Source organism: Ambystoma mexicanum, chromosome 8, assembly GCF_040938575.1.
Source record: "Ambystoma mexicanum isolate Mex_15411 chromosome 8, UKY_AmexF1_1, whole genome shotgun sequence".
NCBI classification, from domain to species: domain Eukaryota; kingdom Metazoa; phylum Chordata; class Amphibia; order Caudata; family Ambystomatidae; genus Ambystoma; species Ambystoma mexicanum.
In genome coordinates, this window is record NC_090929.1 from 2,133,789 (window position 1) to 2,161,662 (window position 27,874).

General features: G+C 49.6%; 1 protein-coding gene across 2 annotated transcripts in view; it reads left to right on the forward strand.

Moving 5' to 3' along the window:
- COL27A1 (collagen type XXVII alpha 1 chain) overlaps nt 1–27,874 on the forward strand; it is a 1,990,256-nt gene that overhangs the window by 990,216 nt on the left and 972,166 nt on the right. For both annotated transcript variants that reach the window (XM_069609095.1, XM_069609096.1), the window contains exons 17-19: nt 194–247; nt 25,696–25,749; nt 26,059–26,112. In XM_069609095.1, the coding sequence (XP_069465196.1) occupies nt 194–247; nt 25,696–25,749; nt 26,059–26,112 (162 nt within the window). The remainder of the gene's footprint in view (nt 1–193; nt 248–25,695; nt 25,750–26,058; nt 26,113–27,874) is intronic.

Below are 27,874 nucleotides of genomic sequence, written 5' to 3' on the forward strand. Positions count from 1 at the left end.
AAGTGTTCTATCTGCTGTAACACACTACCTCGTGTGCGATGTGCTGAGGGGGTGAGATGATCTGTGCAGTCTTTACACATGCTGTAATATGTTCTTGTGCTGTGATCACCAGTGAGTGTGTACATTTCTCACAAATCCTGAACCCTGTTTCTCACAATGTTCTCTGTACCCCTCTTTCCTGGTGTGCTCTCAGGGTATTCAAGGATTGCCTGGATTTGCTGGTGAAGTCGGATTCCAAGGAGACAAGGTGAGGTTATGCCAGATGTTTGTAGAGACCACTTCTTCTTGTGGTTATGTGCTTATGTTGCTTGTTTGTAGAGACTGCTTCTTCCTGTGCTTTTGTGCTTGTGTTGCTTGTTTGTAGAGACCCCTTTTTCATGTGGTTGTGTGCTTGTGTTGCTTGTTTGTACAGACCCCTCTTCCAGTGCTTGTGTGCTTGTGGTGCTTGCTTGTAGAGACCCCTTCTTCCTGTGGTTGTTTGCTTGTGTTGCTTGTTTGTAGAGACAGCCTTTTCCTGTGGTTGTGTGCTTCTGTCGCTTGTTTGTGGAGACCACTTCTTCTTGTGGTTGTGTGCTTGTGTTGCTTGTTTGTAGAGACTGCTTCTTCCTGTGGTTGTGTGCTTGTATTGCTTGTTTGTATTGACCCCTTCTTCCTGTGGTTGTGTGGTTGTGTTGCTTGTTTGTAGAGACCGCTTCTTCCTGTGGTTCTGTGCTTGTGTTGCTTGTTTGTAGAGACTGCTTCTTCATGTGGTTGTGTGCTTGTGTTGCTTGTTTGTAGAGACTGCTTCTTCGTGTGGTTGTGTTCTTGTGTTGCTTGTTTGAAGAGACTGCTTCTACCTGTGGTTGTGTGCTTGTGTTACTTGTTGTAGAGACTGCTTCTTCCTGTGATTGTGTGCTTGTGTTGCTTGTTTGTAGAGACCCCTTTTTCATGTGCTTGTGTTGATTGTTTGTTGAGACCACTTCTTCCTGTGGTTCTGTGCTTGTGTTGCTTGTTTGTAGAGACTGCTTCTTCATGTGGTTGTGTGCTTGTGTTGCTTGTTTGTAGAGACTGCTTCTTCGTGTGGTTGTGTGCTTGTGTTGCTTGTTTGAAGAGACTGCTTCTACCTATGGTTGTGTGCTTGTGTTGCTTGTTTGTAGAGACTGCTTCTTCCTGTGCTTGTGTGTTTGTGTTGCTTGTTTGTAGAGACTCCTTTTTCATGTGGTTGTGTGCTTGTGTTGTTTTTTTGTAGAGACCCCTTCTTCCTGTGATTGTGTGCTTGTGTTGCTTGTTTGTAGAGACTGCTTCTTCCTGTGGTTGTGTGCTGGTGTTGCTTGTTTGTAGAGACCTCTTCTTCCTGTGGTTGTGTGCTCGTGTTGCTTGTTTGTACAGACCCCTTCTTCCAGTGGTTGTGTGCTTGTGGTGCTTGTTTGTGGAGACCACTTCTTCCTGTGGTTGTGTGCTTGTTTTGCCTGTTTGTAGAGACTGCTTCTTCCTGTGGTTGTGTGCTTGTTTTGCCTGTTTGTATTGACCCCTTCTTCCTGTGGTTGTGTGCTTGTGTTGCTTGTTTGTAGAGACCACTTCTTCCTGTGGTTCTGTGCTTGTGTTGCTTGTTTGTAGAGACTGCTTCTTCATGTGGTTGTGTGCTTGTGTTGCTTGTTTGTAGAGACTGCTTCTTCGTGTGGTTGTGTGCTTGTGTTGCTTGTTTGAAGAGACTGCTTCTACCTATGGTTGTGTGCTTGTGTTGCTTGTTTGTAGAGACTGCTTCTTCCTGTGCTTGTGTGCTTGTGTTGCTTGTTTGTAGAGACCCCTTTTTCATGTGGTTTTGTGCTTGTGTTGCTTGTTTGTACAGACCCCTTCTTCCAGTGCTTGTGTGCTTCTGGTGCTTGCTTGTAGAGACCCCTTCTTCCTGTGGTTGTTTGCTTGTGTTGCTTGTTTGTAGAGACAGCCTTTTCTTGTGGTTGTGTGCTTCTGTCGCTTGTTTGTGGAGACCACTTCTTCCTGTGGTTGTGTGCTTGTGTTGCTTGTTTGTAGAGACTGCTTCTTCCTGTGGTTGTGTGCTTGTATTGCTTGTTTGTATTGACCCCTTCTTCCTGTGGTTGTGTGCTTGTGTTGCTTGTTTGTAGAGACCTCTTCTTCCTGTGGTTCTGTGCTTGTGTTGCTTGTTTGTAGAGACTGCTTCTACCTGTGGTTGTGTGCTTGTGTTGCTTGTTTGTAGAGACTGCTTCTTCGTGTGGTTGTGTGCTTATATTGCTTGTTTGTAGAGACTGCTTCTACCTGTGGTTGTGTGCTTGTGTTGCTTGTTTGTAGAGACTGCTTCTTCCTGTGCTTGTGTGCTTGTGTTGCTTGTTTGTAGAGACTCCTTTTTCATGTGGTTGTGTGCTTGTGTTTTTTGTTTGTAGAGACCCCTTCCTCCTGTGATTGTGTGCTTGTGTTGCTTGTTTGTAGAGACTGCTTCTTCCTGTGGTTGTGTGCTAGTGTTGCTTGTTTGTAGAGACCTCTTCTTCCTGTGTTCGTTTCCTTGTGTTGCTTGTTTGTAGAGACTGCTTCTTCCTGTGGTTGTGTGCTTGTGTTGCTTGTTTGTAGAGACCGCTTCTTCCTGTGGTTGTGTGCTTGTGTTGATTGTTTGTTGAGACTGCTTCTTCCTGTGGTTCTGTGTTTGTGTTGCTTGTTTGTAGAGACAGCTTCTTCCTGTGGTTGTGTGCTTGTGTTGCTTGTTTGTAGAGACTACTTCTTCCTATGGTTGTGAGCTTGTGTTACTTGTTTGTAGAGAACTCTTCTTCCTGTGGCTGTGTGCTTGTGTTGCTTGTTTGTAGAGACCGCTTCTTCCTGTGCTTGTGTGCTTGTGTTGCTTGTTTGTAGAGACCGCTTCTTCCTGTGGTTGTGTGCTTGTGTTGCTTGTTTGTAGAGACCCCTTCTTCCTGTGGTTGTGTGCTTGTGTTGATTGTTTGCAGAGACCCCTTCATCCTGTGGTTGTGTCCTCGTGTTGCTTGTTTGTAGACACCCGTTCTTCGTGTATTTGTGTGCTTGTGTTGCTTGTTTGTAGAGACTGCTTCTTCCTGTGGTTGTGTCCTTGTGTTGCTTGTTTGTAGAGACCCCTTCTTCCTGTGGTTTTCTGCTCGTTTTACTTGTTTGTAGAGACCCCTTCTTCCTGTAGTTGTGTGTTTGTGTTGCTTGTTTGTAGAGACTGCTTCTTCCTGTGCTTTTGTGCTTGTGTTGCTTGTTTGTAGAGATCTCCTCTTCCTGTGGTTGTGTGCTTGTATTGCTTGTTTGTAGAGACCCCATCTTCCTGCGGTTGTGTGCTTGTGTTGCTTGTTTGTACAGACCACTTATTCCTGTGGTTGTGTGCTTGTGTTGCTTGTTTGTAGAGATTGCTTCTTCCTTTGGTTGTGTGCTTGTGTTGCTTGTTTATATTGACCCCTTCTTCCTGTGGTTGTGTGGTTGTGTTGCTTGTTTGTACAGACCACTTATTCCTGTGGTTGTGTGCTTGTGTTGCTTGTTTGTAGAGACTGCTTCTTCCTTTGGTTGTGTGCTTGTGTTGCTTGTTTATATTGACCCCTTCTTCCTGTGGTTGTGTGGTTGTGTTGCTTGTTTGTAGAGACTGCTTCTTCCTGTGGTTCTGTGCTTGTGTTTCTTGTTTGTAGAGACTGCTTCTTCATGTGGTTGTGTGCTTGTGTTGCTTGTTTCTAGGGACTGCTTCTTCGTGTGGTTGTGTGCTTGTGTTGCTTGTTTGTAGAGACTGCTTCTTCCTGTGCTTGTGTGCTTGTGTTGCTTGTTTGTAGAGACCCCTTTTTCCTGTGGTTGTGTGCTTGTGCTGCTTGTTTGTAGAGACCCCTTCTTCCTGTGGTTGTCTGCTTGTGTTGCTTGTTTGTAGACACCCGTTCTTCCTGTATTTGTGTGCTTGTGTTGCTTGTTTGTAGAGACTGCTTCTTCCTGTGGTTGTGTCCTTGTGTTGCTTGTTTGTAGAGACCCCTTCTTCCTGTGGTTTTCTGCTCGTTTTACTTGTTTGTAGAGACCCCTTCTTCTTGTAGTTGTGTGCTTGTGTTGCTTGTTTGTAGAGACCCCTTCTTCCTGTTTGTGTGCTTGTGTTGCTTGTTTGTAGAGACCTCCTCTTCCTGTGGTTGTGTGCTTGTATTGCTTGTTTGTAGAGACTGCTTCTTCATGTGGTTGTGTGCTTGTGTTGCTTGTTTCTAGAGACTGCTTCTTCGTGTGGTTGTGTGCTTGTGTTGCTTGTTTGTAGAGACTGCTTCTTCCTGTGCTTGTGTGCTTGTGTTGCTTGTTTGTAGAGACCCCTTTTTCCTGTGGTTGTGTGCTTGTGCTGCTTGTTTGTAGAGTCCCCTTCTTCCTGTGGTTGTCTGCTTGTGTTGCTTGTTTGTAGACACCCGTTCTTCCTGTATTTGTGTGCTCGTGTTGCTTGTTTGTAGAGACTGCTTCTTCCTGTGGTTGTGTGCTTGTGTTGCTTGTTTGTAGAGACCCCTTCTTCCTGTGGTTTTCTGCTCGTTTTACTTGTTTGTAGAGACCCCTTCTTCCTGTAGTTGTGTGCTTGTGTTGCTTGTTTGTAGAGACTCCTTCTTCCTGTTTGTGTGTTTGTGTTGCTTGTTTGTAGAGACTGCTTCTTCCTGTGCTTTTGTGCTTGTGTTGCTTGTTTGTAAAGACCTCCTCTTCCTGTGGTTGTGTGCTTGTATTGCTTGTTTGTAGAGACCCCATCTTCCTGCGGTTGTATGGTTGTGTTGCTTGTTTGGAGAGACCCCATCTTCCTGTGGTTGTGTGCTTGTGTTGCTTGTTTGTACAGACCCCTTCTTCCAGTGGTTGTGTGCTTGTGTTGCTTGTTTGTAGAGACAGCCTTTTCCTGTGGTTGTGTGTTTATGTCGCTTGTTTGTGGAGACCACTTATTCCTGTGGTTGTGTGCTTGTGTTGCTTGTTTGTAGAGACTGCTTCTTCCTTTGGTTGTGTGCTTGTGTTGCCTGTTTATATTGACCCCTTCTTCCTGTGGTTGTGTGGTTGTGTTGCTTGTTTGTAGAGACTGCTTCTTCCTGTGGTTCTGTGCTTGTGTTGCTTGTTTGTAGAGACTGCTTCTTCATGTGGTTGTGTGCTTGTGTTGCTTGTTTCTAGAGACTGCTTCTTCGTGTGGTTGTGTGCTTGTGTTGCTTGTTTGTAGAGACTGCTTCTACCTGTGGTTGTGTGCTTGTGTTGCTTGTTTGTAGAGACTGCTTCTTCCTGTGCTTGGGTGCTTGTGTTGCTTGTTTGTAGAGACTGCTTTTACCTGTGGTTGTGTGCTTGTGTTGCTTGTTTGTAGAGACTGTTTCTTACTGTGGTTGTGTGCTTGTGTTGCTTGTTTGTAGAGACTGCTTCTTCCTGTGCTTGGGTGCTTGTGTTGCTTGTTTGTAGAGACTGCTCTTCCTGTGCTTTTGTGCTTGTGTTGCTTGTTTGTAGAGACTGCTTCTTCCTTTGGTTGTGTGCTTGTGTTGCCTGTTTATATTGACCCCTTCTTCCTGTGGTTGTGTGGTTGTGTTGCTTGTTTGTAGAGACTGCTTCTTCCTGTGGTTCTGTGCTTGTGTTGCTTGTTTGTAGAGACTGCTTCTTCATGTGGTTGTGTGCTTGTGTTGCTTGTTTCTAGAGACTGCTTCTTCGTGTGGTTGTGTGCTTGTGTTGCTTGTTTGTAGAGACTGCTTCTACCTGTGGTTGTGTGCTTGTGTTGCTTGTTTGTAGAGACTGCTTCTTCCCGTGCTTGGGTGCTTGTGTTGCTTGTTTGTAGAGACTGCTTTTACCTGTGGTTGTGTGCTTGTGTTGCTTGTTTGTAGAGACTGTTTCTTACTGTGGTTGTGTGCTTGTTTTGCTTGTTTGTAGAGACTGCTTCTTCCTGTGCTTGGGTGCTTGTGTTGCTTGTTTGTAGAGACTGCTCTTCCTGTGCTTTTGTGCTTGTGTTGCTTGTTTGTAGAGACCCCATCTTCCTGTGGTTGTATGGTTGTGTTGCTTGTTTGGAGAGACCCCATCTTCCTGTGGTTGTGTGCTTGTGTTGCTTGTTTGTACAGACCCCTTCTTCCAGTGGTTGTGTGCTTGTGGTGCTTGTTTGTAGAGACCCCTTCTTCCTGTGGTTGTTTGCTTGTGTTGCTTGTTTGTAGAGACAGCCTTTTCCTGTGGTTGTGTGTTTCTGTCGCTTGTTTGTGGAGACCACTTATTCCTGTGGTTGTGTGCTTGTGTTGCTTGTTTATAGAGACTGCTTCTTCCTTTGGTTGTGTGCTTGTGTTGCCTGTTTATATTGACCCCTTCTTCCTGTGGTTGTGTGGTTGTGTTGCTTGTTTGTAGAGACTGCTTCTTCCTGTGGTTCTGTGCTTGTGTTGCCTGTTTATATTGACCCCTTCTTCCTGTGGTTGTGTGGTTGTGTTGCTTGTTTGTAGAGCCTGCTTCTTCCTGTGGTTCTGTGCTTGTGTTGCTTGTTTGTAGAGACTGCTTCTACCTGTGGTTGTGTGCTTGTGTTGCTTGTTTGTAGAGACTGCTTCTTCCTGTGCTTGGGTGCTTGTGTTGCTTGTTTGTAGAGACTGCTTTTCCTGTGGTTGTGTGCTTGTGTTGCTTGTTTGTAGAGACTGTTTCTTACTGTGGTTGTGTGCTTGTATTGCTTGTTTGTAGAGACCCCTTTTTCCTGTGGTTGTGTGCTTGTGTTGCTTGTTTGTAGAGACACCTTCTTCCTGTGATTGTGTGCTTGTGTTGCTTGTTTGTAGAGACCCCTTCTTCCTGTGGTTGTGTGCTTGTGTTGCTTGTTTATAGAGCCTGCTTCTTCCTGTGGTTGTGTGCTTGTGTTGCTTGTTTGTAGAGACCTCTTCTTCCTGTGGTTGTGTGCTTGTGTTGCTTGTTTGTAGAGACCCCTTCTTCCTGTGGTTCTTTGCTTGTGTTGCTTGTTTGTAGAGACTGCTTCTTCCTGTGGCTCTGTGTTTGTGTTGCTTGTTTGTAGAGACCCCTTCTTCCTGTGGTTGTGTGCTTGTGTTGCTTGTTTGTAGAGACTGCTTCTTCCTTTGGTTGTGTGCTTGTGTTGCCTGTTTATATTGACCCCTTCTTCCTATGGTTGTGTGGTTGTGTTGCTTGTTTGTAGAGACTGCTTCTTCCTGTGGTTCTGTGCTTGTGTTGCTTGTTTGTAGAGACTGCTTCTTCATGTGGTTGTGTGCTTGTGTTGCTTGTTTCTAGAGACTGCTTCTTCGTGTGGTTGTGTGCTTGTGTTGCTTGTTTGTAGAGACTGCTTCTACCTGTGGTTGTGTGCTTGTGTTGCTTGTTTGTAGAGACTGCTTCTTCCTGTGCTTGGGTGCTTGTGTTGCTTGTTTGTAGAGACTGCTTTTACCTGTGGTTGTGTGCTTGTGTTGCTTGTTTGTAGAGACTCTTTCTTACTGTGGTTGTGTGCTTGTGTTGCTTGTTTGTAGAGACTGCTTCTTCCTGTGCTTGGGTGCTTGTGTTGCTTGTTTGTAGAGACTGCTCTTCCTGTGCTTTTGTGCTTGTGTTGCTTGTTTGTAGAGACTGCTTCTTCCTTTGGTTGTGTGCTTGTGTTGCCTGTTTATATTGACCCCTTCTTCCTGTGGTTGTGTGGTTGTGTTGCTTGTTTGTAGAGACTGCTTCTTCCTGTGGTTCTGTGCTTGTGTTGCTTGTTTGTAGAGACTGCTTCTTCATGTGGTTGTGTGCTTGTGTTGCTTGTTTCTAGAGACTGCTTCTTCATGTGGTTGTGTGCTTGTGTTGCTTGTTTGTAGAGACTGCTTCTACCTGTGGTTGTGTGCTTGTGTTGCTTGTTTGTAGAGACTGCTTCTTCCTGTGCTTGGGTGCTTGTGTTGCTTGTTTGTAGAGACTGCTTTTACCTGTGGTTGTGTGCTTGTGTTGCTTGTTTGTAGAGACTGTTTCTTACTGTGGTTGTGTGCTTGTGTTGCTTGTTTGTAGAGACTGCTTCTTCCTGTGCTTGGGTGCTTGTGTTGCTTGTTTGTAGAGACTGCTCTTCCTGTGCTTTTGTGCTTGTGTTGCTTGTTTGTAGAGACCCCATCTTCCTGCGGTTGTATGGTTGTGTTGCTTGTTTGGAGAGACCCCATCTTCCTGTGGTTGTGTGCTTGTGTTGCTTGTTTGTACAGACCCCTTCTTCCAGTGGTTGTGTGCTTGTGGTGCTTGTTTGTAGAGACCCCTTCTTCCTGTGGTTGTTTGCTTGTGTTGCTTGTTTGTAGAGACAACCTTTTCCTGTGGTTGTGTGTTTCTGTCGCTTGTTTGTGGAGACCACTTATTCCTGTGGTTGTGTGCTTGTGTTGCTTGTTTGTAGAGACTGCTTCTTCCTTTGGTTGTGTGCTTGTGTTGCCTGTTTATATTGACCCCTTCTTCCTGTGGTTGTGTGGTTGTGTTGCTTGTTTGTAGAGACTGCTTCTTCCTGTGGTTCTGTGCTTGTGTTGCTTGTTTGTAGAGACTGCTTCTTCATGTGGTTGTGTGCTTGTGTTGCTTGTTTCTAGAGACTGCTTCTTCATGTGGTTGTGTGCTTGTGTTGCTTGTTTGTAGAGACTGCTTCTACCTGTGGTTGTGTGCTTGTGTTGCTTGTTTGTAGAGACTGCTTCTTCCTGTGCTTGGGTGCTTGTGTTGCTTGTTTGTAGAGACTGCTTTTCCTGTGGTTGTGTGCTTGTGTTGCTTGTTTGTAGAGACCCCTTTTTCCTGTGGTTGTGTGCTTGTGTTGCTTGTTTGTAGAGACACCTTCTTACTGTGGTTGTGTGCTTGTATTGCTTGTTTGTAGAGACCCCTTTTTCCTGTGGTTGTGTGCTTGTGTTGCTTGTTTGTAGAGACACCTTCTTCCTGTGATTGTGTGCTCGTGTTGCTTGTTTGTAGAGACCCCTTCTTCCTGTGGTTGTGTGCTTGTGTTGCTTGTTTGTAGAGACCTCTTCTTCCTGTGGTTGTGTGCTTGTGTTGCTTGTTTGTAGAGACCCCTTCTTCCTGTGGTTCTTTGCTTGTGTTGCTTGTTTGTAGAGACTGCTTCTTCCTGTGGCTCTGTGTTTGTGTTCCTTGTTTGTAGAGACTGCTTCTTCCTGTGGCTCTGTGCTTTTGTTGCTTGTTTGTAGAGACTGCTTCTTCCTGTGGCTCTTTGCTTGTGTTGCTTGTTTGTAGAGACACTTCTTCCTGTGGTTGTGTGCTTGTGTTGCTTCTTTGTAGGGACTGCTTCTTCTTGTGGTTGTGTGCTTGTGTTGTTTGTTTGTAGAGACCCCTTTTTTCCTGTGGTTGTGTGCTTGTGTTGCTTGTTTGTAGAGACCCCTTCTTCCTGTGGTTGTGTGCTTGTGTTGCTTGTTTGTAGAGACCCCTTCTTCCTGTGGTTGTGTGCTTGTGTTGCTTGTTTGTAGAGACCTCTTCTTCCTGTGGCTGTGTTCTTGTGTTGCTTGTTTGTAGAGACCGCTTCTTTCCTATGGTTGTGTGCTTGTATCACTTGTTTGTAGAGACCTCTTCTTCCTGTGGTTGTGTGCTTGTGTTGCTTGTTTGTAGAGACTTTGTCTTCCTGTGCTTGTGTGCTTGTGTTGCTTGTTTGTAGAGACCACTTCTTCCTGTGGTTGTGTGCTTGTGTTGCTTGTTTGTAGAGACCCCTTCTTCCTGTGGTTGTGTGCTTGTGTTGCTTGTTTGTAGAGACCCCTTCTTCCTGTTTTTGTGTGCTTTTGTTGCTTGTTTGTAGAGACCCTTTATTCCTGTGGTTGTGTGCTTGTGTTGCTTGTTTGTAGTGACCACTTCTACCTGTGGTTGTGTGTTTGTGTTGCTTGTTTGTAGAGACTGCTTCTTCCTGTGGTTGTGTGCTTGTGTTGTTTGTTTGTAGAGACCCCTTTTTTCCTGTGGTTGCGTGCTTGTATTGCTTGTTTGTAGAGACCCCTTCTTCCTGTGGTTGTGTGCTTGTGTTGCTTGTTTGTAGAGACCCCTTCTTCCGGTGGTTGTGTTCTTGTGTTGCTTGTTTGTAGAGACCCCTTCTTCCTGTGGTTGTGTGCTTGTGCTGCTTGTTTGTAGAGACCGCTTCTTCCTATGGTTGTGTGCTTGTGTTACTTGTTTGTAGAGACCTCTTCTTCCTGTGGCTGTGTGCTTGTGTTGCTTGTTTGTAGAGACCGCTTCTTCCTGTGCTTGTGTGCTTGTGTTGCTTGTTTGTAGAGACCGCTTCTTCCTGTGGTTGTGTGCTTGTGTTGCTTGTTTGTAGAAAACCCTTCTTCCTGTGGTTGTGTGCTTGTGTTGCTTGTTTGTAGATACCTCTTCTTCCTGTTTTTGTGTGCTTGTGTTGATTGTTTGTAGAGACCCCTTCTTCCTGTATTTGTGTGCTTGTGTTGCTTGTTTGTAGAGACTGCTTCTTCCTGTGGTTGTGTGCTTGTGTTGCTTGTTTGTAGAGACCCCTTCTTCCTGTGGTTCTCTGCTCGTGTTACTTGTTTGTAGAGACCCCTTCTTCCTGTAGTTGTGTGCTTGTGTTGCTTGTTTGTAGAGACCCCTTCTTCCTGTTTGTGTGTTTGTGTTGCTTGTTTGTAGAGACTGCTCTTCCTGTGCTTTTGTGCTTGTGTTGCTTGTTTGTTGAGACCTCCTCTTCCTGTGGTTGTGAGCTTGTATTGCTTGTTTGTAGAGACCCCATCTTCCTGTGGTTGTGTGCTTGTGTTGCTTGTTTGGAGAGACCCCTTCTTCCTGTGGTTGTTTGCTTGTGTTGCTTGCTTGTACAGACCCCTTCTTCCAGTTGTTGTGTGCTTGTGGTGCTTGTTTGTAGAGACCCCTTCTTCCTGTGGTTGTTTGTTTGTGTTGCTTGTTTGTAGAGACAGCCTTTTCCTGTGGTTGTGTGCTTCTGTCGCTTGTTTGTGGAGACCACTTCTTCCTGTGGTTGTGTGCTTGTGTTGCCTGTTTGTAGAGACCGCTTCTTGCTGTGGTTGTGTGCTTGTGTTGCTTGTTTGTAGAGACCACTTCTTCCTGTGGTTGTGTGCTTGTGTTGCTTGTTTGTAGTGACCCCTTCTTCCTGTGGTTGTGTGCTTGTGTTGCTTGTTTGTAGAGACCCTTTCTTCCTGTGGTTGTTTGCTTGTGTTGCTTGTTTGTACAGACCCCTTCTTCCAGTTGTTGTGTGTTTGTGGTGCTTGTTTGTAGAGACCCCTTCTTCCTGTGGTTGTTTGCTTGTGTTGCTTGTTTGTACAGACCCCTTCTTCCAGTTGTTGTGTGCTTGTGGTGCTTGTTTGTAGAGACCCCTTCTTCCTGTGGTTGTTTGCTTGTGTTGCTTGTTTGTAGAGACAGCCTTTTCCTGTGGTTGTGTGCTTCTGTCGCTTGTTTGTGGAGACCACTTCTTCCTGTGGTTGTGTGCTTGTGTTGCTTGTTTGTGGTGACTCCTTCTTCCTGTGGTTGTGTGCTTGTGTTGCTTGTTTGTAGAGACCCTTTCTTCCTGTGCTTGTGTGCTTGTGTTGCCCATCTCCGGATGGAGAGCCACTGATGCCCTGAATGAGTGCTGCGAGGAGAGAGCGCCCCATGTCCAGAAGATGGTGTGTTGAAGGACACGCATACATGTACATCTCCCACTAGCCACCTGTGTACCCGAGACCTAACAGTAGACTCCAATTCCACGAGGTGAGGTGGAAGGTCAGCCCTTCTTCTGGGCCACAGATGAGCCCAGAATGTTTACTCCCCTCTCAAGATATTTTCAGCAGGGTGGGTTGTAGCTACTGTCTTAGGTTCTGCTGTAGAAGAGGGCATGATTTTCCAGGGTGTGTGGACAGGCGAGTTGCTTTCCTCTGCATTATTTACGATGACACATGTGGGTGGGCATGCACTAGATGGTGTACATCGGGAAACACCAGTGGGTGAAAAAGATGGCTTTCAAGAGGGGCATACACACTGTCAATTAGAATACTGGAGGGAGAGAAGAAGATGGGTATGGAGTGGAGTTTGCACACTGAGTATAAGAATACAGGAGGGAGAGTGGAGTTTGGGTATGGATTAGAAACTGCACATTAACTATTAGCATACAGAAGGGGGAAAAGAGGATAGGTGTGGAGTAAGGACTCCACAATTACTATTGTAATACAGGAGGGAGAGAAGAGGAATGGGTAAAGAGAGGAGTCTGCACATTGAGTATAAGAATACAGGAGGGAGTTTGGGTACAGAGGCAGGTCTCTACAGTGACATGGTTATTCATGTGAGAAAGGCGGATAGCCAGGGAGTTGTGACTCCACTGTGACTCAGGGTAGATGCGAGGTCATAACTGAGGGAAAGTAAACACTTCATGCCACTGAATACAGGAGGAAGCAAAGAGGATGGGTGTAGACGCAAGGCTCTGGCTAGACCTTCTGCCTTATAGGCCCAGATAGAATCATGGTGTATGGGCTAGACCTTCTGCAGTGTAGGTCCAGGTAGATTAATGGTTTATGGCCCACTAGACCATCTACAGTGTAGGTCCAGGTGGAATCATGGTGTATGGGCTAGACCTTCTGCCATGTTGTCCAGGTGGAAACATGGTTTATGGGCTAGACCTTCTGCCGTTTAGGCCCAGGTGGAAACCTGGTTTATGGGCTAGACCTTCTGCCGTTTAGGTCCAGGTGGAATCATGGTGTATGGACTAGACCTTCTGCAGTGTAGGTCCAGGTGGAATTGTGGTGTATGGGCTAGACCTTCTGCTGTGTTGCCCAGGTAGAATCATGGTGTATGGGCCACTAGACTTTCTGCAGTGTAGTTCCATGTGAAATCAAGGTTCATGGGCTAGACCTTCTGCAGTGTAGGTCCAGGTGGAATCATGGTGTATGGGCCAGATCTTCTTCCATGTTTCCCATGTGGAATCAGGGTTTATGGGCTAGTAGACCTTCTGCAGTGTAGGTCCAGATGGAATCATGGTGTATAGACTAGACCTTCTGCAGTATAGGCCCAAGTGGAATCACGGTTTATGGCCACTAGAGCTTCTGCAGTGTAGGTCCTCGTGGAATCGTGATTTATGGGCTAGACCTTCTGCAGTGTAAGCCCAAGTGGAATCATGGTGTTTGAGCCACTAGACCTTCTAACGTGTTGCCCAGGTGGAATCGTGGTGTATGGGCTAGACCTTCTGCAGTGTATGTCCAAGATGAATCATGGTGTATGGGCTAGACCTTCTGCAGTGTAGGTCCAGATGGAATTATGGTGTATAGACTAGACCTTCTGCAGTATAGGCCCAAGTGGAATCATGGTGTATGGGCTAGACCTTCTGCAGTGTAGGTCCAGGTGGAATCATGGTGTATAGACTAGACCTTCTGCAGTGTAGGTCCTGGTGGAATCATGGTGTATGGGCTAGACCTTCTGCCGTGTTGCCCAGGTGGAATCATGGTGTATAGACTAGACCTTCTGCAGTATAGGCCCAAGTGGAATCATGGTTTATGGCCACTAGAGATTCTGCAGTGTCGGTCCTCGTTTAATCGTGATTTATGGGCTAGACCTTCTGCAGTGTAAGCCCAAGTGGAATCATGGTGTTTGAGCCACTAGACCTTCTAACGTGTTGCCCAGGTGGAATCGTGGTGTATGGGCTAGACCTTCTGCAGTGTATGTCCAAGATGAATCGTGGTGTATGGGCTAGACCTTCTGCTGTGTTGCCCAGGTAGAATCATGGTGTATGGGCCACCAGACTTTCTGCAGTGTATTTCCATGTGAAATCATGGTGTATGGGCTAGACCTTCTGCCGTGTTGGCCAGGTAGAATCATGATTTATGGGCTAGACCTTCTGCAGTGTAGGTCCAAGATGAATCCTGGTGTATGGGCTAGACCTTCTGCAGTGTAGGTCCAGGTGGAATCATGGTGTATGGGCTAGACCTTCTGCTGTGTTACCCAGGTAGAATCATGGTGTATGGGCTAGATCTTCTGCAGTGTAGGTCCAAGATGAATCATGGTGTATGGGCTAGACCTTCTGCCGTGTTGGCCAGGTGGAATCATGGTGTATGGGCTAGACCTTCTGCAGTGTAGGTCCAGGTGGAATCATGGTGTATGGGCTAGACCTTCTGCCATGTTGGCCAGGTAGAATCACGGTGTATGGGCCAGTAGACCTTCTGCCATGTTGCCCAGGTGGAATCATGGTGTATGGGCTAGACCTTCTGCCGTGTTGGCCAGGTAGAATCATGGTGTATGGGCTAGACCTTCTGCAGTGTAGGCCCAGGTGGAATCATGGTGTATGGGCCAGTAGACCTTCTGCCATGTTGCCCAGGTGGAATCATGGTGTATGGGCTAGACCTTCTGCTGTGTTGGCCAGGTAGAATCATGGTGTATGGGCTAGACCTTCTGCAGTGTAGGTCCAGGTGGAATCATGGTGTATGGGCTAGACCTTCTGCCGTGTTGGCCAGGTGGAATCATGATTTATGGGCTAGACCTTCTGCAGTGTAGGTCCAAGATGAATCATGCTGTATGGGCTAGACCTTCTGCAGTGTAGGTCCAGGTGGAATCATGGTGTATGGGCTAGACCTTCTGCTGTGTTGGCCAGGTGGAAACATGATTTATGGGCTAGACCTTCTGCAGTGTAGGTCCAAGATGAATCATGGTGTATGGGCTAGATCCTCTGCTATGTTGCCCAGGTAGAATCATGGTGTATGGGCCACCAGACTTTCTGCAATGTATTTCCATGTGAAATCAAGGTTTATGGGCTAGACCTTCTGCAGTGTAGGTCCAGGTGGAATCATGGTGTATGGGCTAGACCTTCTGCAGTGTAGGTCCAGGTGGAATCATGGTGTACAGACTAGACCTTCTGCAGTGTAGGTCCAGGTGGAATCATGGTGTATGGGCTAGACCTTCTGCAGTGTAGGTCCAGGTGGAATCATGGTGTGTGGGCTAGACCTTCTGCTGTGTTGGTCCAGGAGGAATCATGGTGTATGGGCTAGACCTTCTGCTGTGTTGCCCAGGTGGAATCATGGTGTATGGGCTAGACCTTCTGCCATGTTGGTCCAGGTGGAATCATGGTGTATGGGCTAGACCTTCTGCCATGTTGCCCACGTGGAATCATGGAATATGGGCTAGACCTTCTGCAGTGTAGGTCCAGGTGGAATCATGGTGTATGGGCTAGACCTTCTGCAGTGTAGGTCCAGGTGGAATCATGGTGTATGGGCTAGACCTTCTGCAGTGTAGGTCCAGGTGGAATCATCTTGCATGGATTCGACCTTCTGCCATGTTGCCCAGGTGGAATCAGGGTGTATGGGCCAGTAGACCTTCTGCCATGTTGCCCAGGTGGAATCATGGTGTATGGGCTAGACCTTCGCAGTGTAGGTCCAGGTGGAATCATGGTGTATGGGCTAGACCTTCTGCCATGTTGCCCAGGTGGAATCATGGTGTATGGGCTAGACCTTCTGCCATGTTGGTCTAGGTGGAATCATGGTTTATTGGCTAGACCTTCTGCAGTTTAGGTCCAGGTGGAATCATGGTGTATGGGCTAGACCTTCTGCATGTTGGTCCAGGTGGAATCATGGTGTATGGGCTAGTCCTTCTGCTGTGTTGCCCAGGTGGAATCATGATATATAGACTAGACCTTCTGCAGTGTAGGTCCATGTGGAATCATGGTGTATGGGCTAGACCTTCTGCAGTTTAGGTCCAGGTGGAATCATGGTGTATGGGCTAGACCTTCTGCAGTGTAGGTCCAGGTGGAATCATGGTGTATAGACTAGACCTTCTGCAGTGTAGGTCCATGTGGAATCATGGTGTATGGGCTAGACCTTCTGCAGTGTAGGTCCAGGTGGAATCATGGTGTATGGGCTAGACCTTCTGCAGTGTAGGTCCAGGTGGAATCATGGTGTATGGGCTAGACCTTCTGCAGTGTAGGTCCAGGTGGAATCATGGTGTATGGGCTAGACCTTCTGCAGTGTAGGTCCAGGTGGAATCATGGTGTATGGGCTAGACCTTCTGCAGTGTAGGTCCAGGTGGAATCATGGTGTATGGGCTAGACCTTCTGCTGTGTAGGTCCAGGTGGAATCATGGTGTATGGGCTAGACCTTCTGCAGTGTAGGTCCAGGTGGAATCATGGTGTATGGGCTAGACCTTCTGCTGTGTTGCCCAGGTGGAATCATGGTGTATGGGCTAGACCTTCTGCCATGTTGGTCCAGGTGGAATCATGGTGTATGGGCTAGACCTTCTGCCATGTTGGTCCAGGTGGAATCATGGTGTATGGGCTAGACCTTCTGCCATGTTGCCCAGGTGGAATCATGGAATATGGGCTAGACCTTCTGCAGTGTAGGTCCAGGTGGAATCATGGTGTATGGGCTAGACCTTCTGCAGTGTAGGTCCAGTTGGAATCATGGTGTATGGGCTAGACCTTCTGCAGTGTAGGTCCAGGTGGAATCCTCTTGCATGGACTCGACCTTCTGCCATGTTGCCCAGGTGGAATCAGGGTGTATGGGCCAGTAGACCTTCTGCCATGTTGCCCAGGTGGAATCATGGTGTATGGGCTAGACCTTTGCAGTGTAGGTCCAGGTGGAATCATGGTGTATGGGCTAGACCTTCTGCCATGTTGCCCAGGTGGAATCATGGTGTATGGGCTAGACCTTCTGCCATGTTGGTCCAGGTGGAATCATGGTTTATTGGCTAGACCTTCTGCAGTGTAGGTCCAGGTGGAATCATGGTGTATGGGCTAGACCTTCTGCCATGTTGGTCCAGGTGGAATCATGGTGTATTGGCTAGACCTTCTGCTGTGTTGCCCAGGTGGAATCATGGTGTATGGGCTAGACCTTCTGCCATGTTGGTCCAGGTGGAATCATGGTGTATGGGCCAGTAGACCTTCTGCCATGTTGCCCAGGTGGAATCATGGTGTATAGACTAGAACTTCTGCAGTGTAGGTCCAGGTGGAATCATGGTGTATGGGCTAGACCTTCTGCAGTGTAGGTCCAGGTGGAATCATGGTGTATAGACTAGACCTTCTGCAGTGTAGGTCCAGGTGGAATCATGGTGTATGGGCTAGACCTTCTGCAGTGTAGGTCCACGTGGAATCATGGTGTATGGGCTAGACCTTCTGCAGTGTAGGTCCAGGTGGAATCATGGTGTATGGGCTAGACCTTCTGCCATGTTGCCCAGGTAGAATCATGGTGTATGGGCTAGACCTTCTGCCATGTTGCCCAGGTGGAATCATGGTGTATGGGCTAGACCTTCTGCCATGTTGCCCAGGTGGAATCATGGTGTATGGGCTAGACGTTCTGCAGTGTAGGTCCAGGTAGAATCATGGTGTATGGGCTAGACCTTCTGCCATGTTGCCCAGGTGGAATCATGGTGTATGGGCTAGACCTTCTGCAGTGTAGGTCCAGGTGGAATCATGGTGTATAGACTAGACCTTCTGCAGTGTAGGTCCAGGTGGAATCATGGTGTATGGGCTAGACCTTCTGCCATGTTGGTCCAGGTGGAATCATGGTGTATGGGCCAGTAGACCTTCTGCCATGTTGCCCAGGTGGAATCATGGTGTATAGACTAGACCTTCTGCAGTGTAGGTCCAGGTGGAATCATGGTGTATAGACTAGACCTTCTGCAGTGTAGGTCCAGGTGGAATCATGGTGTATGGGCTAGACCTTCTGCAGTGTAGGTCCAGGTGGAATCATGGTGTATGGGCTAGACCTTCTGCAATGTAGGTCCAGGTGGAATTATGGTGTATGGGCTAGACCTTCTGCTGTGTTGCCCAGGTAGAATCATGGTGTATGGGCTAGACCTTCTGCCATGTTGCCCAGGTAGAATCATGGTGTATGGGCTAGACCTTCTGCCATGTTGCCCAGGTGGAATCATGGTGTATGGGCTAGACCTTCTGCCATGTTGCCCAGGTGGAATCATGGTGTATGGGCTAGACCTTCTGCAGTGTAGGTCCAGGTAGAATCATGGTGTATGGGCTAGACCTTCTGACATGTTGCCCAGGTGGAATCATGGTGTATGGGCTAGACCGTCTGCCATGTTGCCCAGGTGGAATCATGGTGTATGGGCTAGACCTTCTGCAGTGTAGGTCCAGGTGGAATCATGGTGTATGGGCTAGACCTTCTGCCATGTTGCCCAGCTGGAATCATGGTGTATGGGCTAGACCTTCTGCAGTTTAGGTCCAGGTGGAATCATGGTGTATGGGCTAGACCTTCTGCCATGTTGCCCAGGTGGAATCATGGTGTATGGGCTAGACCTTCTGCAGTGTAGGTCCAGGTGGAATCATGGTGTATGGGCTAGACCTTCTGCAGTGTAGGTCCAGGTGGAATCATGGTGTATAGACTAGACCTTCTGCAGTGTAGGTCCAGGTGGAATCATGGTGTATGGGCTAGACCTTCTGCAGTGTAGGTCCAGGTGGAATCATGGTGTATGGGCTAGACCTTCTGCCATGTTGTCCAGGTGGAATCATGGTGTATGGGCTAGACCTTCTGCAGTGTAGCTCCAGGTGGAATCATGGTGTATGGGCTAGACCTTCCGCCATGTTGCCCAGGTGGAATCATGGTGTATAGACTAGACCTTCCTCGGTGTAGGTCCAGGTGGAATCATGGTGTATAGACTAGACCTTCTGCAGTGTAGGTCCAGGTGGAATCATGGTGTATGGGCTAGACCTTCTGCAGTGTAGGTCCAGGTGGAATCATGGTGTATGGACTAGACCTTCTGCAGTGTAGGTCCAGGTGGAATCATGGTGTATGGGCTAGATCTTCTGCTGTGTTGCCCAGGTAGAATCATGGTGTATGGGCTAGACCTTCTGCCATGTTGCCCAGGTAGAATCATGGTGTGTGGGCTAGACCTTCTGCCATGTTGCCCAGGTGGAATCATGGTGTATGGGCTAGACCTTCTGCCATGTTGTCCAGGTGGAATCATGGTGTATCGGCTAGACCTTCTGCAGTGTAGGTCCAGGTAGAATCATGGTGTATGGGCTAGACCCTCTGCCATGTTGCCCAGGTGGAATCATGGTGTATGGGCTAGACCTTCTGCCATGTTGCCCAGGTGGAATCATTGTGTATGGGCTAGACCTTCGGCAGTGTAGGTCCAGGTGGAATCATGGTGTATGGGCTAGACCTTCTACCATGTTGCCCAGGTGGAATCATGGTGTATGGGCTAGACCTTCTGCAGTGTAGGTCCAGGTGGAATCATGGTGTATGGGCTAGACCTTCTGCCATGTTGCCCAGGTGGAATCATGGTGTATGGGCTAGACCTTCTGCAGTGTAGGTCCAGGTGGAATCATGGTGTATGGGCTAGACCTTCTGCCATGTTGCCCAGGTGGAATCATGGTGTATGGGCTAGACCTTCTGCAGTGTAGGTCCAGGTGGAATCATGGTGTATGGGCTAGACCTTCTGCAGTGTAGGTCCAGGTGGAATCATGGTGTATGGGCTAGACCTTCTGCCATGTTGCCCAGGTGGAATCATGGTGTATGGGCTAGACCTTCTGCCATGTTGCCCAGGTGGAATCATGGTGTATGGGCTAGACCTTCTGCAGTGTAGGTCCAGGTGGAATCATGGTGTATGGGCTAGACCTTCTGCAATGTAGGTCCAGGTGGAATCATGGTGTATAGACTAGACCTTCTGCAGTGTAGGTCCAGGTGGAATCATGGTGTATGGGCTAGACCTTCTGCCATGTTGCCCAGGTGGAATCATGGTGTATGGGCTAGACCTTCTGCAGTGTAGGTCCAGGTGGAATCATGGTGTATGGGCTAGACCTTCTGCCATGTTGCCCAGGTGGAATCATGGTGTATGGGCTAGACCTTCTGCAGTGTAGGTCCAGGTGGAATCATGGTGTATAGACTAGACCTTCTGCAGTGTAGGTCCAGGTGGAATCATGGTGTATGGGCTAGACCTTCTGCAGTGTAGGTCCAGGTGGACTCATGGTGCATGGGCTCGACCTTCTTTCATGTTGCCCAGGTGGAATCTGGGTTTATTGGCCAGTAGACCTTCTGCAGTGTAGGTCCAGGTGGAATCATGGTGTATGGGCTAGACCTTCTTTCATGTTGCCCAGGTGGAATCAGGGTTTATTGGCCAGTAGACCTTCTGCAGTGTAGGTCCAGGTGGAATCATGGTGTATGGGCTAGACCTTCTGCAGTGTAGGTCCAGGTGGAATCATGGTGTATGGGCTAGACCTTCTGCAGTGTAGGTCCAGGTGGAATCATGGTGTATGGGCTAGACCTTCTGCAGTGTAGGTCCAGGTGGACTCATGGTGCATGGGCTCGACCTTCTTTCATGTTGCCCAGGTGGAATCAGGGTTTATTGGCCAGTAGACCTTCTGCAGTGTAGGTCCAGGTGGAATCATGGTGTATGGGCTAGACCTTCTGCAGTGTGGGTCCAGGTGGAATCATGGTGTATGGGCTAGACCTTCTGCAGTGTAGGTCCAGGTGGAAACATGGTGTATAGACTAGACCTTCTGCAGTGTAGGTCCAGGTGGACTCATGGTGCATGGGCTCGACCTTCTTTCAGGTTGCCCAGGTGGAATCAGGGTTTATTGGCCAGTAGACCTTCTGCAGTGTAGGTCCAGGTGGAATCATGGTCTATGGGCTCGACCATCTGCCCTGTTTCCCAGATGGAATCATGGTGTATGGGCTAGATCTTCTGCCATGTTTCCTAGGTGGAATCGTGGTTTATGGGCCAGTAGACCTTCTGCATTGTAGGTGCAGGTGAATAATTGTTTATTGGCTAGGCCTTCTGTAGGGTAGGCCCAATTGGAATTATGGTGTATGAGCCACTAGACCTTCTGCCTTATTGGCCCACGTGGAATCATGGTGATGGGCTAGACCTTCTGCCATGTTGCCCTAGTGGAATCACGGTTTATGGCCACCAGAGCTTCTGTAGTGTAGGTCCTCGTGGAATCGTGATTTATGGGCTAGACCTTCTGCAGTGTAAGCCCAAGTGGAATCATGGTGTTTGAGCCACTAGACCTTCTAACGTGTTGCCCAGGTGGAATCGTGGTGTATGGGCTAGACCTTCTGCAGTGTAGGTCCAGGTGGAATCATGGTGTTTGGGCTAAACCGTCTGCAGTGTAGGTCCAAGATGAATCATGGTGTATGGGCTAGGCCTTCTGCCATGTTGCCCAGCTGGAATCATGGTGTATGGGCTAGACCTTCTGCCATGTTGATCCAGGTGGACTCATGGCATATGGGCCACCAGACTTTCTGCCGTGTAGGCCCAGGAGTTTTGGTATTGCTGCACTCTTTCAGATCCAGGGTCGTCCTCCACTTCCCTGTCCCTCACCTGTGCCGGGGCACAGCAGGTTGGAGGGGCATTTTCTGTGATGGTCCTTTGGCAGCAGATTGCGGTTTCTGTGGCCCTTTCCTTTCTTTGTCTTTCCTTCCCTGGGCATTTTCCACCCTGCTGTTCTCTTAATCTTGCTCCATCCCTCCCAGCTCCTCCTGTATCTGCATGTTTTCATAGTGGCAGAGTGCTAGTGTTTGGGAGAGGAAGAGGATGGGCTTGAAGCAGGAATGCCACAGTGTTAGAGGAAATACTGGCAACAGCACGCGGCGGGTCCAGGGCAATGCATCTCTGATGTCACTTGGCTACACTGGGATACCAGAAAATGATGGGGGTTCTGAGATTCCTATTTATATTTATTTATTTGCATTTATAAAGCGCGCAGCGGCCCTCAGGCATCATGGTGCTGTTACAGAAAATTCACTTGGATCAAGGAATGCAATGGGATAGCCTGACAGAGGAAATACAATGGGTCTGTTCCGAGGTTACAGGGGAGCTCCCTCCAGGACATTTAGTTGAAGAGCTTTGTCTTCAAGGCTTTTCTGAACGCAGTGAAGGAGGCTTCGTTCCTGAGCTTGAGTGGAAGTGCATTCCAGTTTTTTGGGGCTAGCACAGGGAAGCTAGTACCTCCAGCTTTGACTCTTTGGAAGGTTGGGACCGAGAGCTGGTGTGAGTATTGGGCCGTTTTTGGGTCTGTTGGCGGGTGCCTGGTGGATACCTTTTGACAGATACTGGGGTGCTGAGTGTGAGAGGCATTTGTGGGTGATCGTGAGCGTTTTGAACAATATGCGCTCCCTGACTGGGAGCCAGTGGGCATTCCGCCTGGCCTGAGAGATATGCTCTCTCCTAAGGATACTTAGTGCAGCTCTAAGCACATTGTTTTGTGTGATTTGCAGTCAGTCTGTTAATGTTTTTGGATAAGGACTTAGGAGGAGGACAATCCAACTTGGCACCAATGGTAGCTCTGGCAATCTTGAGACGGTTTTTGGCGGAGAGGTATGGTTTTACTGAGTAGATTATTTTGGCTGTGAAGGCTGCAGAAGAGGAGATGGCGCTGACTTGACGTTTCATTGATAGAGTGGAATGAAGGTACACACCTAACGTTTTGACGGCAGCAGAGGCAGTGATTAAGGTGTTCTCAGTGCTGAAGGTGTTGTCTTGGTTGTCTAGTTTCTTCAAAATTTCCTTGGGGCCTACAATTAGGATTTCTGTTTTGTCCTCGTTGAGATATAGTCCGTTAGATGCCATCCACGCCTGGATGAGTGCATAAGTCTCAATGAGGGTGATGAGGTTTTGCTCATAGGAGCCTGTGAGAGGGATGAGGATTTGCGTGTCATCAGCGTAGTTGGTAAACGTGATGCCATGTTCATCGAGATCATTGAGGAGAGGAAGTGTGAAGAGATTATAGAGGATAGGCGAAGTGCAAGACCCCACAGTTTATGGGGTGGACAGTTTAAGACCCTCATGGCTTGCCCATTCTAAGAAGAATGTAATCCAAGCTGTGGCTTCTTGGGAGAAGTGGGCAGCTTTGGTGAGGTGTCTGCATGAGATCATGTGGTCGACCAGGTCGAAAGCGGCCGATAGGTCAAGGAGCAAGAGAAGCGCTGGCCTGCCTTTGTCCATGGTATTGAGTAGCTGTTCCTTCAGGTATAGCAAGGCGGACTCTGTGCCGTGACGTGGGCGGAACCCAGGATGTTGTGTGAGTCTAGACAGGATTGGATCTGTAAGTATGCTGCCCTGTTCAGGATCTTTAGCAAGAACGGTACATTGGCAGTTGGCCTATAGTTGTTGGGAGAGTCAGGATCGAGTTTTTTTTTTTTTTTAGCGGAGGTCGCACCCAAGTTTCCTTAAGGGAGAGGGGGGCGATGCCGGTAGCAAATGAGGCATTGATAAAAGCTGTGAGAAACGGTGCTAAGGACTCTGCACAGTCTTTGATGAGGCTAGGTGGGCAGATGTCACCTTTGCAGAGTGATGGCCTGATATGTTTCATGATCCTAAGGACTTCTGACTCAGTTATATTCTTGAAGGCGAAGGGCTTAGGGTTGTCATTCAATAAGGGGTAGCCATGAGGTGACCCTATAGCAGTAGGCATGAGGTTGTGGGTATTATATTTGGGCAGTGTGTTGAAGTGGGCCTTAATTTTGTTTTCGAGTGTGTTTATTTTTTCTAGCATGGCATTTTGAATGGTGTTGCACCATGCCTTGTCTTTCACTGTTTGTTGTGTGCAGGTGTGGAGGTAGGGGGTATGCTGAGTTCTTTGAATATTGCAAATACTTCTTTGGAGTGTGATTTGCATTGTCAATGCTGGCATTGTATGTTCCATTGTATTCCTGGGCCATTCTGCCCGCCCAAAAGAGTGAGCCATGGGGGTGCAGAGATATACGTCACGCTCCTCACTGATCAGACCCACCCCATTCCTCCAGCACAAAGACAAGGGTACAAGTCAGCAAACTTATAGAGCAACGGAAATGAAAGAAGGACTACATCAGGACAAGAGGCGATTCCACAGCAACCAATCAGCAGGCAGCAGTCATGCGCATACACGTGTGCGGCCAAAGGAAATGAGTCAAAATAATATGGAATGCCCGTCCTTGGAAGTCGAGGCGTGGCTCTGCATAGAGGGAGGCTGTGGCGGTAGTGGCAAGGCACGGGGAGTGGCTGTGCTAGATGCTCCTGCGGGGGCTGAGTACCTGAATCTGACATTTAAAGCAGGGTGTCCTCCCTCCATAGGGTGCCATGCCTCCTCAAGCTGCCCTCCCTCCTTAGGGTGCCATGCCTCCTCAGGATTCCATGCCTCCTTAGGGTGTCCTCCCTCCATAGGGTGCCATGCCTCCTCAGGGTGCCCTCTCTCCTTATGTGCCATGCCTCCTCAAGCTGCCCTCCCTCCTTAGGGTGCCATGCCTCCCCAGGGTGCCAGCCCTCCTTAGGGTGCCATGCCTCCTCAGGGTGCCCTCCCTCCTTAGGGTGCCATGCCTCCTCAGGCTGCCCTCCCTCCTTAGGGTGCATGCCTCCTCAGGGTGCCCTCCCTCCTTAGGGTGCATGCCTCCTCAGGGTGCCCTCCCTCCTTAGGGTGCCATGCCTCCTCAGGGTGCCAGCCCTCCTCAGGGTGCTCTCCCTCCTTAGTGCCATGCCTCCTCAGGGTGCCCTCCCTCCTTAGGCTGCCCTCCCTCCTTAGGGTGCCATGCCTCCTCAGGGTGCCCTCCCTCCTTAGGGTGCCATGCCTCCTCAGGGTGCTCTCCCTCCTTAGGGTGCCATGCCTCCTCAGGGTGCCCTCCCTCCTTAGGCTGCCCTCCCTCCTTAGGGTGCCATGCCTCCTCAGGGTGTCAGCCCTCCTTAGGGTGCCATGCCTCCTCAGTGTGCCAACCCTCCTTAGGGTGCCATACTTCCTCAGGGTCCCCTCCCTCCTTGGGTGCCCTCCGTCCTCAGGGTGCCATGCCTCCACAGGGTGCCAGTTTCCTTAGGGTGTCATGCCTCCTCAGGGTGTCAGCCCTCCTTAGGGTGCCATGCCTCCTCAGGGTGCCCTCCCTCCTTAGGGTGCCAGCCCTCATCAGGGTGCCAGCCCTCCTTAGGTTGTCAGCCCTCCTTAGGGTTCCATGCCTCCTCAGGGTGCCCTCCTCCTTAGGGTGCCCTCCCTCCTCAGGATGCCCTCCCTCCTCAGGATGCCCTCCTTACACAGGGTGCCAGCCCTCCTTAGGGTGTCAGCCCTTTTAGGATGCCAGCCCTCCTTAGCGTGCCCTCCCTCCTTAGGGTGCCAGTCCTCCTTAGGGTGCCATGCCTCCTCAGGGTGTCAGCCCTCCTTAGGGTGCTAGCCCTTCTCGGGGTGCCAGCCCTCCTTAGGGTGCCATGCCTCGTCAGGGAGCCAGCCCTCCTTAGGGTGTCATGCCTCCTCAGGGTGCCCCCCTCCGTCCTTAGGGTGCCATGCCTCCTCAGGGTGCCAGCTATCCTTAGGGTGCCAACCCTCCTTAGGGTGACAGGGTGTCAGCCCTCCTCAGGGTGCCAGCCCTCCTCAGGGTGCCATGCCTCCTCAGGGTGCCAGCCCTCCTCAGGGTGCCAGCCCTCCTCAGGATACCATGCCTCCTCAGGGTGCCAGCCCTCCTCAGGGTGCCAGCCCTCCTCAGGGTGCCATGCCTCCTCAGGGTGCCATGCCTCCTCAGGGTGCCAGCCCTCCTCAGGATACCATGCCTCCTTAGGGTGTCATCCCTCCTTAGGGTGTCAGCCCTCCTCAGGGTGCCCTCCCTCCTCAGGGTGCCCTCCCTCCTCAGGATACCATGCCTCCTTAGGGTGCCAGCCCTCCTCAGGGTGCCATGCCTCCTCAGGGTGCCAGCCCTCCTTAGGGTGCCATGTCTTTACATCAGGGTGCCAGCATTGCAGCGTTTCATTCATGATAGTGTCCCTGATGTGTAGCAGGCATACAGGGCCTGGCTCTCCAGATGTGTGTGTGTGTGTAGGGGGGAGGAGGGTGGCACCAAACCTGAGTCCCCGGAAGTGTGGGGGTCGGATCAGCAAAGCCAGCGTTGCAGATCCGGGGGGTGGGGGGGTTGGCACTTACCCTTGCTGCAGTGAGTGCCAGTGAGCCCAGCGCGTTCCACCCCACCCTCACAAGGCTTTTCCCGTCTGTTCCACTTTTAGGGGAGTCCCGGGTTCCCAGGAGCAGCAGGAGCGCGAGGGAAGCCTGGCCTCGCGGTATGTACACGGCGTCCTTTCAATATTTGTATTGTTATTTGCAATGCTATCTTTTCTAATACTATTATAATCCCCGCTGTTGGTATTGTAATGACTATTCGCATTATTGCCCCGTCTCATCGCCACCTGATGCGACGCCACTTAGTTGCTCGGGCTGAGTTGCTTGTTGGCAGAATGGAGTCTGAGACCGCACCCCCGTGTCTAGTGACCCACTGGCACCATGTCCTTGGGGAGGCGGGGGGGGGGTATATCCTTCAATTTTTGGGGTAGTCGTATCGTTTTTACACATGTTCTTTGTTCCCTATGTAGGGAAAAGTGGGGGACAAAGGAGCTGTTGGTCTTCAAGGCCCCCCAGGTCCTGAGGTAAGGCCCACATCTTGCCCCAATCGCCGTACTCATGAATTTCCTATTTGAAATGATGTGATGTCTTTGTTTTCAAAATGGATCTATATTATTCACATGACATGAACCAATTTCCAAATCCGCAGTCAATCCATCAATTGATCCATCAGCCGACACTGTGAGCAAAGAGCATGAAAACCTCAAGCTCACCCTGTGCAGGGGGACACTTGACTCAAGACCCAGATCTCTGAGAAGCCGACGTGTGAGGGAGGTTACTGTGGATTGTGGCTCCTGGTCCCCAGGAGGTGGACCTTGGGGGTCTCCAGAGTCTGCCTGTGCACCCCAGGGGCCTCCAGCACTCGAGCACTGCTTCTCTAAAGCTCACCCTGTTGTCCGGGCTCTACCTGTTCTTGCGTCACTGGTACCCCACGCCCAGCACCACTACAATGCTATTGCCACTTAATGACTGGTTTTCCAAAGATCTGAGCTCTAGCGCGTCTTGGACGCCTTGGACGCCTTGGACTAAACCTGTATTTGGCTCGTAGAAATGTGCAGTCTATGGTCACACATACTCTCCCTGCATCAAGGCTTGACTCTTTTGGGCTCACTGCTTCCACCCACACAGTCACTGCCTACAGTGAACTAAGCCTCAGTGGTGATCACACCACCACAAGCCTGCATTGGACCAGTCAAGACCTGGGGGCAGTAACATAGCCTGAAAATACGTTTAGGAAAACTCTAGAGACCTTGGGACCCCAGTTTCATGGTCAGTGAATATGGGAGCGTGGAGACTCTGGGGGACCTTGGGAGCCCAGTTTCATGGCCAGTGAATATGGAAGCGTGGCGACTCTGGGGGACCCTGGGAGCCCAGTTTCATGGCCAGTGAATATGGGAGGGTGGAGACTCTGGGGGACCTTGGGAGCCCAGTTTCATGGCCAGTGAATATGGGAGGGTGGAGACTCTGGGGGACCTTGGGAGCCCAGTTTCATGGCCAGTGAATATGGGAGGGTGGAGACTCTGGGGGACCTTGGGAGCCCAGTTTCATGGCCAGTGAATATGGGAGTGTGGAGACTCTGGGGGACCTTGGGAGCCCAGTTTCATGGTCAGTGAATATGGGAGTGTGGAGACTCTGGGGGACCCTGGGAGCCCAGTTTCATGGCCAGTGAATATGGGAGTGTGTGCTGAGACTTCACCCAGTGTGCTTGGTAGAGTGACTGCTTGGACGAGTCCCCATCACACACGTGCTGTGTCACTTCACCCAGCGTGCTCGTTGGTGTGCAGTGTGACTCTGCGTGCTGCACAGTGGGGTCCCGTCAGGCTGCTCCCTCAGTCCCAGCCTTGATCTCTGAAGAGGGGCCCTTGCCTCGGAGGGGCTTTGATGTTGTGCGTCCAGGTCTTTGCTTCTGCTGCTGTAAGCTTCCCTCGCGGCTGGCTGGGGGGGGGGGCGGGGGGGCCCATTCACTGCTTTACAGGATTGGCGGATTATTTGTAGAATTTTCCACTCTTCTCGTTGGCTGGATACTTGAGGTGCAAGCAGCATTGCGGCCCTTGCATCTGACGTCACACACCTGCGTCACGGCCCCCCAAGGCCCACAGCAGCAAGGACACACCTTCTTCTAGCCCGACCAAAGACAGAGCTTGAGACAAAGTTGAGTCTAAATTATGGATGCACTCTACGGAGTGTGTGGCGTAAAAGAACCATGGTCCATGGGTCCCCATATCCCGTCTACAGCACTATATCTGGGGGGGTGGGGGGGGGCAGGAGCAGACCATGTTTGAAACT